This window comes from Phycodurus eques, chromosome 19 (assembly GCF_024500275.1).
Source record: "Phycodurus eques isolate BA_2022a chromosome 19, UOR_Pequ_1.1, whole genome shotgun sequence".
Taxonomy (NCBI): Eukaryota; Metazoa; Chordata; class Actinopteri; order Syngnathiformes; family Syngnathidae; genus Phycodurus; species Phycodurus eques.
Window position 1 is genome coordinate 18814393 of NC_084543.1, and position 12673 is coordinate 18827065.

Consider the following 12673-nt stretch of genomic DNA (forward strand, 5'->3'; position numbering starts at 1 on the left):
AGCCGGGTCACAGACTCATTTTGACCCATGTTCTGCATTAAACAGTAGAAAAAAAACATATTTTGATGGCACGAGGCCTTGAATATAAAACACATGAAATGTCAGCCAAATCGTACTAAAATGTTGCCCAAGGTTGTAACAAAATATCATATACAATTGATGTGAAATAACCAAAACGTCCGCCACAAATACCGTATAAGACTAGAAAGTAGGAGATCGTGTAACTTAGTAGTAAAAGAATCCCAAAGCTTTATTTATAGACTTATTTGTGTATATTTTCACGTATTTATTTGAACTTGCTTCCACAAAATCTGGATGGAAGGCGGTCAATAATCAATATAAATACAATACTTACGGAGGAGTTAAAAGTCATCAATTCATGGCTAAACTCATGAAACTCCACTTAATTTGAAGTTTGAATGAAGCCATTCGACACAAATGAATTTTCAAGGCCCGTGTTTCTGCGATGGTCTAATTGTGTTTCGTTGGTCCGATTGACACAAAGTTTGACGTCGACGGGAAAACAAAACGGAGGGCCGGAGGACGGTGGCGTGCTTTCATGGCACGGGTCACATCTGCCATGGGATAATGGCAGCGCTAAGCCAAACGGAACACCGAGCGTGCGTACGTTAGCCAGCGTGCGCGCTGGAGCCGTGCGGGTGACAACGGGGAATTCGCCGGTCTCCTATGAGCTGTTATCTGGACCTCGGCCCCACTTTGCAATAATACGAGCCACAAATGCTCGCCGGCAACAATAACGACAACACACTTCTGCCGAGAGAAGCAATGAAACCTACGCTTTGTCGTTGGGGTACCAAAAAAGAGCAACCGAGATTGTTGATAGCCTTTACTATTCCGGATTAGTCCCACGTCAATCCCACGTCAAAGGTCGAATACAGCCGTCAAGATTCCGACACACGAGGCTCGAGAACAGCGGCGCTGCCCGGGCACAAAATGCCGGTGACGCCCCTCGCCGAAAATCATCTGTCAACGGAGGCGGAGGGTGTTGCCGTTGGGGGGGCGGGGGGCAAGGGGCGGTGGCTGACCAAAGTCATTCTCCATTTGAATGCCCACTGAAATCCCCTCCGCTTGGATGCCCGGGACCCCCCCCCCCCCCACCTCCCGAGCGCGGGCCTGACGCAGACGACTGCGGGTCGGGCTCGGCTGACTGTCAGCTGTACGACATGCTGTCTGACCACTAAGCCAATTAAGTGATCTGTTTTGGAACCCAGGTCCCGCTGACATGGATGACCTCCACTTGCTTATCTGCTTTACTGGCTCTACGGTTGCAAGCATTCTCACGAACGTACGTTTGATGTCAAATCCGTCCGGTCCACCAATTATTCCACCAATGATTCTTCTCTTCCATATTTGCAATAATGGGTCGCCTTGTAAAATTGTGCTGTCAAATGTCTTTCGTCTTTTCCTTGTTTTTGTGCTTCCAGTGGCACTTAACGACACATTCGCTTGCTTCAAAAGACGATCATTTTTGCCATGGCACTGGGACCTGCACTTGAAAGTTTTTGGAGTTTGATTGAGTTTGGTTGATTTTCTGCTTTGCGTTGCAAGCCAAAATTCCAAAATTCGTGAAGTGGAAAAAGACATAAAAACGCTCAAACACAAATATAACATGCACTCGCAAGCAAAAGTCATGTCTGGAGCTCAAGTCGAGACCTGCCGTCACCCACGAGGCCATGCGCCCCTAAAGGCACACAGCTCAGGTGCTGTGTGCCTTCCAGTCTGCAGAATCATGATTATGCTTGAGAAAAACCCTTTCATTTCTTTCTTCTCTTTTCTTGTTGTTTCACAGTGGAGCAAATTGTCTTTCTTAAAAAACATCTGTGATTTGGGGCTGGAAAGGATTGATGGAATTTGGATTCATTTCAATTTTGCTTGCGGGCACTCAAATAATGAAGCCCTTGTTAATCAAGGGATCACTGGATTTAGGGTTATTTGAAGCTGAAACAAAATGAATATATATATATATATATATATATATATGTGTGTATATATGTATGTATGTATATGTATATATATATATATATATGTGTGTATATGTATATATGTGTGTATATATGTATGTATGTATATGTATATATATATATATACATATGTGTGTATATGTATGGGCGGCATGGTGGATGACTGGTGAGCACATGTGTCTCACAGTTCTGAGGACCCGGCCTCCTCTCTGTGTGTGCGTAAATGCTGTTGTTGTTCCAACAGTTCAACCGATCGTTGATTGGGGGGGGGTCGGGGTTGGGAAGCTGACAAAACATTTGCCCCCCCCCCCAGTTTTAATGCCCACCCAAACCCGTTTGGATGCCCCGGCCACTGCCTTTACGCCATTGGTTCCCAGTTATATTCAGAATTCAATTGAAAATTCTTTTCGCCACATTTAAGGCAATTCCTAATCTTGTCTTCCTCATCTGTCCGACTTTGTCTGCTCCGCAACTCTGGAACTCTTTTCCATTTCAAACATTGACTCTTCAAAACTCAAAGTTGCAATTCTGCTGCCATGTTTATTGTAGAATTTGTTTTCAAAAATTGATGATGATGATTTCCTTCTTTGTTTTGCGAGAGAGAGAGAGAGAGAGAGAGAGAGATCCTCTTGAGAGTTGCAGAGCAAGTCCGCCGCGGAGGGGGGAAGGGGCGAGGAACGCGCAGTCCCTGCACGGTTGCTCGTGAGGATGAGCCTTTACCCTCGAGTAGTCGAAGTGAGGCCACATCGTGGACTCGAGGCAGAAAGTAAAGCAAGTTCCTCGTGCCAGGAGCGCTCCTGTGACGGGATGTGAGCGAGAATGGCTTCTCGTCTCCCGCGGCTCCGCGAGGGATGGCATCTTTTCACACTCATCAGCAGCATCTGCGGAGGCTCTTCCACCGGCTCGGCATCGCGTCCTCTCTGAGCATCGTCTGCTTCTCCCTGCTCTACCTCCTCGCCGGGTGCTGCCAGTCCGGCCTCGCGGACAACCCCGGCGGCGAGCCGCCCGCGCTCGGGCTCCTCACCTCCGAGGGGAACGCTTCCCGAGGGGCGGCCGAGGCGAGCGGCTCCGGGAAGGAATGGACGGCCACCCGGAGGCTCCCCCGAGCCCTGATCATCGGCGTGAAGAAGGGAGGGACGAGAGCGCTGCTGGAGTTTCTGCGGCTCCATCCGGACATCCGAGCTCTCGGTTCCGAACCGCACTTCTTTGACCGGCATTACGCACGAGGACTGGACTGGTACAGGTAGGTCTTCTTCCCGACTTGGTCTGGAGTTTCACGGACATTTTATGCCCACCTATGCCCACTTCGCTCACTTCTCACAAGGTTTGCAATTCGGTTTTCCCTCAGAAAAGGTTGCTTTTCAATGTGATTTTTTGGATTCCCTCATAGTTCACAATTAGGAACTTTTGTCATTTTAAAATGTATCATACTGATTCAAATCCATCCATCCAGGCGGCCATTTTCTGAGCCGCTTCTCCTCACGAGGGTCGCGGGCGCGCTGGAGCCCATCCCGGCTATCAACGGGCAAGGAGGCGGGGTGCACCCCGAACTGGTCGCCAGCCAATCGCAGGGCACAAACAAACAAACAAACAAACAACCAACCATTCGCGCTCACATTCACACCTACGGCCAATTTAGAGTTGTCAATGAACCGACCCTTGTCATGTGTGTGTGTTCCGGGTTTTGCCTCCCCCCCCCCCCCCTGTTTCTCACACACCTGCTCCTGTGAGCCTCTTCCCCACCTGAGCCTCGTTCACCCTAATGAAACCCTTGCATTTAACCTCGTGTCTCGTTCCCTCTCGTCGCCAGTTCGTCGTACCTTGTCGTCGCGTTCCAGCGTTCCTTGTTTCCACGTCACAGACTCGCAGTAAGACTCGACCCTGTTCCGATGATCGACCTCGCCTCTTTGCCTCATGTTTTTGCATATTGTTGCCTTTCTCGGATTGTGTGTACCGACCTCTGCCCGTCTGTTAAACCTCTCTTTTTGGAAAGTGTCCATTTGTTTTGGAGTCGTGAATTTTTGGGTCCTATCCTCTGTTCCGTTCATGACAACCCTGCATGTTTTTGGGATGTGGGAGGAAACCGCAGTGCCCGGAGAAACCCCACGCAGGCACGGGGAGAACACGCAAACTCCACGCAGGCGGGGCCGGGGATTGAACCCGGGTCCTCAGAACTGTGAGGCTGACGCTCTAACCGGTCGGCTGCCCTTATTTCGACATGATTCTTTATTTTAACAATACAAAAACCGATTCAAACTGTTTTACCATCCATCCATTTTCTAGCGCTTATCAGAAGTCGGGTTGCAGGGGCAGTAGCTTTAGCAGGGACGCCCAGACTTCCATCGCCCAAGCCACTTCATCCAGCTCTTCCGGGGGGATCCCGAGGCGTTCCCGGGCCAGCTCAAAGACAAGACCCCAAGATACTTGAACTGCTCCACTCGGGGCAGGATCTCATCCCCGACCCGGAGATGGCACGCCACCCTTGTCCGACTGAGGACCACGGTCTCAGATTTGGAGGTGCCGATTCTCTTCCCAGCCGCTTCACACTCGGCTGCGAACCGCTCCAGTGAGAGTTGGAGATTACGGCCTGATGAAGCCAACAGAACCACATCATCTGCAAAAAGCAGAGATGCAATACTGAGGCCACCAAACCGGACCCACTCTGCGCCTAGAAATTCTGTCCATAAAAGTGATGAACAGAATCGTTGACAAAGGGCAGCCTTGGGGGCGTCCAACCCTCACCGGAAACGAGTCCGACTTACTGCCGGATATGCGGACCAAACTCTGACTCCGGTCGTACGGGGACCGAACAGCCCGTATCAGGGGGTTCGGTACCCCGTACTCCCGAAGCACCCTCCACAGGACTCCCCGAGGGACGCGGTCGAACGCCTTCTCCAAGCCCACAAAACACATGTAGACTGGTTGGCCGAACTCCCATGCACCCTCGAGGACCCTATTGAGGTTGTAGAGCTGGTCCACTGTTCCACCGCCAGGACAAAAACTACACTGCTCCTCCTGACTCTGGGATTCGACTTCCCGACGGACCCTCCTCTACAGCGTCCCTGGAGACAGGGAGGCTTAGGATTGTGATCCCCCTGTAGTCGGAACACCCCCGAGTTTTTGCTTCAGCGGCCACCAAAGCTGCATTCCGCTTGGCCAGCCAGTACCCATCAGCTGCCTCAGGAGTACCACAGGCCAAAAAGGCCTGATAGGACTCCTTCTTCAGCTTGACGGCATCCCTCACCGTTGGTGTCCACCAACGGGTTCGGCGATTGCCGCCACGACAGGCACCGACCACCTTACGGCCACAGCTCCGGTCGGCCGCCTCAGCAATGGAGGCGCGGAAAATGGTCCACTCGGACTCAATGTTCTACCGGAGGTGGGAGTTAAAACTCATTCTGACAGGGGATTCTGCCAGACGTTCCCAGCAGACCCTCACAATACGTTTGGGCCTGCCAGGTTGGACCGGCATCTTCCCCCACGATTGGAGCCAACTCACCACCAGGTGGTGATCAGTTGACAGCTCCGCCCCTCTCTTCACCCGTGTGTCCAAGACATGCGGCCGCAAGTTCGATGACACGACCACAAAGTTGATCATCGAACTGCAATCTAGGGTTTCCTGGTGCCAAGTGCAGGTGTGGACACCCTTATGCTCCCAATCACGCCCTTCCAGGTCTCACTGTCATTGCCCACGTGAGAATTGAAGTCCCCCAGCAGAACGATGGAGTCCCTCCAGCACCCCCTCCGAGGACTCCAAAAAGTGTGGGTACTCTGAACTGTTGTTTGGTGCATAGGCACAAACAACAGTCAGGACCCATCTCCCCACCCAAAGGCGGAGGGAGGCTACCCTCTCGTCCACCGGGGTGAACCCCAATGTACAGGCGCCGAGCCGGGGGGCAATAAGTATACCCACACCTGCTCGGCGCCTCTCACCGTGGGCAACTCCAGTGTGGAAGAAAGTCCAACCCCTCTCGAGAGGACTGGTACCAGAGCCCGAGCTGTGTGTGGAGGCGAGTCCGACTATATCTAGTCGTAACTTCTCGACCTCGTACACCAGCTCGGGCTCCTTCCCTGCCAGAGAGGTGACATTCCACATCCGTAGATCCAGCTTCTGTAGCTGGGGATCGGATCGCCAAGGTCCCCGCCTTCGGCCACTGCCCGGCTCGCACTGCACCCGACCCCTATGGACCCTCCCACAGGTTGTGAGCCCATAAGAAGGGGGACCCACGTTACCCTTTCGGGCTGTACCCGGCCGGGGCCACATGGGTGCAGGCCTGTCCACCAGGCGCTTGCCTTCGAGCCACACCTCCAGGCCTGGCTCCAGAAGGGGGCCCCGGTGACCCGCGTCCAGGCAAGGGAAACCTCGATCCACTTATATTTTTCATCATAGAGGTCTTTTAGCCGTGCTTTGTCTGGTCCCTCACTTCGGACCTGTTTGCCATGGGTGACCCTACCAGGGGCGTGAAGCCTCAGACAACTTAGCTCCTAAGATCATTGGGACACACAAACCGCTCCACCACGATAAGGTGACGGCTTCCAGGAGGGAACTGTTTTACCAATAAAATCTTAAAAGCATAGCTTGTCATGTTCTTCAGACCACAAACTAGTAGTTTATGAAGAAAGGAACCAAGTAATTTAGCATTTTGCCAATCCCTGTCACGTACGTGGTTAGGGCGAGGGAGAGTAACGCAAGGCAAGAACATGGTGGACCCAATTGCAGGGGAGCAGGTAGGCAAGGCAGGAGTGCGGGAGTCTCAAAATAATATTTAATCTTCAGAAAAGGAAAACTGAACAAAGTCCCACAACAGATACCAAAGAAACACTCGAATATCTAAAACTGGAAACAAACTATGACCTGTGAGTAAGACGTGGAATAGAAAGGGAAAATGACACCCGACAATGATAAAGACAACTGGCGACTATGACATGGCAAAGACATGTGACAACGACAATGAACCGGCAAGAACTGAAAGAAACCAGGGAACTAAATACAAACAAATTGACGAGACAGCGAGGAACACCTGGACAAGACACGAGTGGCTGGAGAGAGCTGATTGGTCGACACAAAGTAGATGAGAACAGGTGAACACAACAACCTAATGAGGACACGGAAAACATGGAACAAAACTAAACACAACCCAAACCAAAACACAGACCATGACAATCCCTGTACAAAAAACAGGGTCAAATAACTTTTACACGGTGAACTGGCACGACCACATGACCTTTGCTTGTCCGTCCATTCATACCTTTATACACCCTAAATGACAACCCTAATTAATATCATTTCAGGTCATTAAAACAACAAAGCTAGTTGTTGGTGTCGAGTACCTTTTGTAGAGTGATTTTTGTTGTGGGGCACACATTCCTCGGAGGGCCATTATGACTGTGAACCCATAAAAATGAATTGTCGCCTCATAAAATGACATATACGTGGATAACTAGTTCTGAAATCTGAAGCCTATAAAAGAAAATTCCTCGATGATTACATTTCTTTTAAAGGGGTGATTGTTCACAAAAAATGCGACAAAATCCATGCGCATGATTGGGCGGGATCCTGCCCCCGGGCCACCAATTCGACACCTGGGGTACAGGGGGTCCTCAGTTTCGCTGAGATTTCATGACTTAATTGTCATCGTATGATGGAGTTCCCTTCCTACTGTGTAACCCAAATTTGTACGCAAGTTGGAATATCACTTAGCTACACTAGCACATTCATAAAGTTATAATTGCAGTCAATATTTGAATGGGAAAAAAAAAACCCTTCCTGGTCATAAATATAAAACAACTGAAAACATGTAAGATCGGAAGTAACTGAGCGTGCCACGTGACAATGTACTCTTATGCCGCCGTGCGGACTAGGTTGTTGCCTCAAAATCTCGTATGTCGGTACCTCGTAAGCGAGGACCCCCTGTGCAGAACATTTTTGTTGATAACAAAAGTCTCCTAAAGGCAGTTTTGTCAAAAAGCAGGTCCGGGACTGTGCTTCTCATTTGTATGGACATTAGTTCATGATTTGAGCTCACATTCCGCAAGTATCTTACATCAAGTACCTGTATAAAAAGAAGAATTTCATCTCCCTCGTCTCGGAGTGTTAAAACATGAAGTGGACATAAAATTGGTTGTTTTTGGTTTCCATCACCAGCACCGACTACAAGTCGAAGCAGCCTTCGGCTTCCTCATCTTTGTGTTTGCTCACCAAAACATATCCCTACCGCTGTTCTGCTGAGTGTTAGATAGTCAAAGAGACTGTGCCATCTGGCTGCACCGATCTGTGCGTGTCAGTGTATGTCTGTGTAAACCAGGGTGAGAGCAAGGCCTGCAGGATGAGTCCTCGCAGAGCTGCAGAGTAATCATCTCTGGGGCCGGAGCCAGATGTTACTGTTGTCATGTGGCTCTGTTCTCAGCCTGTTCCATCGAAACTTCCGATACTCGGTGCACAAAACAAGGGCAGGAGTGGATCTGTCACTCATTACGGTATTTTGACTCAACTCAATATTGCCTCGACACACAATTATAAGCGGAGTCTCATATTGATGCGTTCTGCCTCATGTTTCAGCTCCATGAATATGATCCCAATATGGCAGATTAAAATTGTACCCACATCTGGACTGTGTCATGCAACGCTAACCAGCTTACTGTATATTACCGAGGCTCAATATTGGCATTGGCTCAATGATGTCAGCGGCAGCCTTACTTGACACACACACACACACACGCATAGTTTCAGCATCAGTGTCAGAACGTGTAACTTCCGAATACAGCTTTAGAGAGTTGTGGTCAAATCGGCGAAGGCTTCATTTTTTTCTGTGGACTGGTATGACCACATTAAGACCAAACCACCTTTTGATTGCAGCGACCTTTGTTTTCGGCAGTCTGTCACGTTCACATCAACGCAGGCGGAAATCACTTTTAGGACTGTATCTTAACGACTGGCGTAACTCTGTGTGGAGGCAGGTCAGACCCGGTGTTGGTCATTTTGTGGACCAGCGCATCTGCTGCACCGACGTCTGCCCCGCTGTGGGCGCGATAACAACCGATTTCAGTCCTGTCCAGTCAAAGCGGCTCGTTAAAAGCGCACTGACACTCTTCGACGTGGCGGAAGAAGAAATTGAAACAACAAAAAGTGTGTTTCTACGGAATTGCTAGCAGACCTCCACGGGTGGATGTTGTAAACCACATTACATTTTTTTGTTTTGTCAACTGCCTCTCCATTAACGTACACATTTAACGAAAATGCCCCAAATATCTCTATAGACCTTCATTTAATGATCACAATATTGCCAGAAGTTCCTTTTTTATTATGGATCAGGCGCTGTACTTTCTCTGAGTCGGTCACTGCAATGCAAGTTGAGCCATTGAAAAGGTAGCAGCCCGAAAGAACGAGTGTTCGTGTTTTTGCCTGTCTTGCAGTATGTGCGTGTGTGAGTTCGGGGGGGAAATGTCACACCAGGTGATTTGAGTGTGACACCAGTCTGTCACGTATCCCCGCGCGGGCCAGATGGGGCTCACGGCGTGTCAGCTCTGTCAATTGACCTCTGACTTAAGGTCACGATACGCTGGGAGTTAATGATGTGCTCACACCAGTTCATTAACAAACACGACACACGTTGACGACACGCAGCACAAGGGAAATGGAATTGTTCCATATTGTGAGGCCAGTATGACTGAAGTTAATTGATGACATGAAGAACTGAGATGGACTGCCCAACATTAGTTTGCAGGAGTGTCATAGAAAGCTGATTGAATCTAGTTGCTATTTTGTGTCCGTGGTCTGATTCTATTTAGGCGCACGGGAACTTCATTAGAATCAATACATTTTGTGGTTTTGAAAAAAGGCAGGTGAATACTCCAGGATGTATGGTCCCAAGTCAGCTAGCCTATGATCCAGCTCACACGCCACCTAAATGAGGTTAAGCTGGAAGGACATGAATGGATGAATGGATGGCTTTGGAAAAACAAAGTTGGGATACTCATATTAAAATAGACAACAACTGACTTTCCATTGCCTGTTGTAGTTGTTGTGGCACATGCATATTTGATTCTGTTGATAGCTCCAACTGCAATTTTTACGTATAACGAGTAGCGTAAAACGGAATTCTTCGAGGATACGTCAACAGTTCAGCAACAGCAACAGTTCTTGACTTTGCAATTGCATAGAAATGAACTGCATTAGAGTGAATTCCAATCTCTAGCTACCAATGGCGGCTGGTCGATGGAGGGCGCTATAGGGCGCTGCACCAGCACTGACGGCGCGGTCACCACATTACTTTCCTTGAAAACAAAACGATCAATGAAAATATTTAGAATCAAATAAAACGTGTGTGTGTGTGTGTGTGTGTGTGTGTGTGTGTGTGCATGTGTTCACTGTGATGGGATAAATGCAGAGAACAAATTTCGTGTACTTGCATGCATGTTCATGACAAAAGATGATTCTAGTTCTCATATTTTGAAATACATTTATAGTTATTTACGTATCGATCGGCAGGATAAATAGTTAGTTTTATAGTTCATGATGAGTAAAGTTGTAGTTTTGTTCATCTCTGGTGTCTGATTTTTTTTTTGGCGCACTTCCGGTGTCGGGGCACAAATCTTTACCCATCGACTCTTGCTAAACGTTGTGCAGTAGCTCCTCTTCGATGAATGAAATGGGTAGGATCGCGCTGGGCGCGTAACGTTCCGGCGTCCCGAGCTGGCCGACTGTTGCAGCTCGGTCTCTATGCACGCTTAAGTCGCACGTTTTTGGGGGTGTCCACTTTACATGTCTTGCACTGGTATGTTTGCGAACAATGTTAGCTTTACGCTCATGCTGACTTGGTGTAGTGCTCAGGTAACGTAGCTCGCGCTGTGGATAATTAGGTAGTCCGATCTCACGCCTGTCTTAAGCGTGGCGCTGGCCAGCCCGTAGCGAGCGTTTAGCTCAGTTGGGCTTGAGAGGGGCAATTGAGATCAGAGCGGCAGACGAAGATGCCCTGATGCTGTCTGAAGGGAGATTGGATCAGGAAAAGCGCTGTGCTAAACCACGAGATTGCCTGGAAGTTTACTGCGTGCTTGCTGTGTTGTCTCGGATCGATACCTCGATGTCCTCATCTGACCTTGGGTTGACTCCAGCATTAGAGCGCTTTGCATTGGTCAGCTCAGCTTCTCTGACAATTAGCAGGAAGCTTTAGCCTGGAGCGGGATTATCTCGAACACAAGGGGTCATGTTACACACAGCTCTTCCAGCAACCTAGCTCTGAAGGCCTCCTTTAAAAGTGCTCTGGAGTAAATTCACATTGGACTCAAGATGGATTCAGGGTAGAAGTGAATGGAATGGGAGATAAATTGGAGGGAGGAGAGATATAAAGCCAGGCTGGACTGGAGGTCGAAGGGTGACTACTGTTACGACATCGTCGCACATCTGCGCTGACCTCTGCTTCAACCCTGAAGAATGCGATATGAGCTAGAAACACGTGTGCGCATTTGTGCGTAAAGGCTGACCTTCAGATTCTGTCACCGACTGGAGACAATTTTGCCCTCCAGACGGCAGGCCCGCTTCTATTTTCTTCGAGAGGTACACTCTAATTCATCAATGTTATTGAGCTTGGCTTACTGGCAAAGCTTGGGAGGTGGTTTCCATGTAGTCTCAATGCCAACCAAAATGAACCCAAAGCAAGTCGAGACCACCTTGAACACAACCGGAATGAAGGTGGATGAAAAGGACTGTGGTGAGGTGCTGGCTAAAGACATTTGAAAGGAATTATAATTCACCATTTGAGTCACTCTGGCATCAACGGAAACATCTCTTCTCCAGGATCATCTTTCATGAACCTGGAAGTAATGTTCAATCCCCGGCACCGCCTGTGTGGAGTTTGCATGTTCTCCCTGTGCCTGCGTGGGTTTTCTCCGGGCACTCCGGTTTCCTCCCACAACCCAAAAACATGCAGGGTAGGTCGATCGAAGACTCTAAATTGCCCGTAGGTGTGAATGTGCGTGCCCTGTGATTGGCTGGCAACCAGTTCAGGGTGTACCCCGCCTCCTGCCCGATGATAACTGGGATAGGCTCCAGCACGCCCGCGACCCGCGTGAGGAGAAGCGGTAAAGAAAATGGATGGATGCATCAACAGGACCCTTGGATGTTTACTCCATAAAAGGGGATTAAAAGCCGAGATCATTATTTTGGAATTAACCACATATTTGCTCTTTTCACAAATAATAAACTGATAACAAACTATGATGAAATCTGAATAAAAAATGTGCATGTTGTATTACGTACTGTATATGTGTACATGTGGAAAACCACTATACCATACCATGTTGACCGAATGACAAATGTCGCCTCATATGATAACACAGATAAGTGAGTGTTGCATAAAAAAGTCCAAAATGATGAACTGTTCAGAAGTCCGTGTTCTATTATGTGCTCAATTGTGTAACTATGAGTCAACCTTTTCGTGATTTGGAAATCTCAGACAAATTTGTGCGTTTTGCGCCCCAATTGACAGTCTGACGACTGTTAGGAAACTGCAGCTGTTTGTTTCCATTCAAACTTCAGCTCCTGCAGCAAACGCGAGTGACATCACGGAGGCTGTGATCTTCAGATTGCAATTTCAGCATCTCATACGGTGGAGACTTCAGTCTTGTTCCTCTCTCATCTTCGAACAACTTCACACAAAACATGTAGACTGTGCACCAAAAAGGAATAAAACTGG

General features: G+C 48.7%; 1 protein-coding gene across 1 annotated transcript in view; it reads left to right on the plus strand.

The window, feature by feature from the left end:
• Positions 1–2331: 2331 nt before the first annotated feature.
• Positions 2332–12673, plus strand: part of hs3st3l (heparan sulfate (glucosamine) 3-O-sulfotransferase 3-like) — a 28606-nt gene continuing 18264 nt past the window's right edge. The window contains exon 1 of the mRNA XM_061705649.1: positions 2332–3225. Within this exon, the coding sequence (XP_061561633.1) occupies positions 2834–3225 (392 nt within the window). The 5' untranslated portion in view covers positions 2332–2833. The remainder of the gene's footprint in view (positions 3226–12673) is intronic.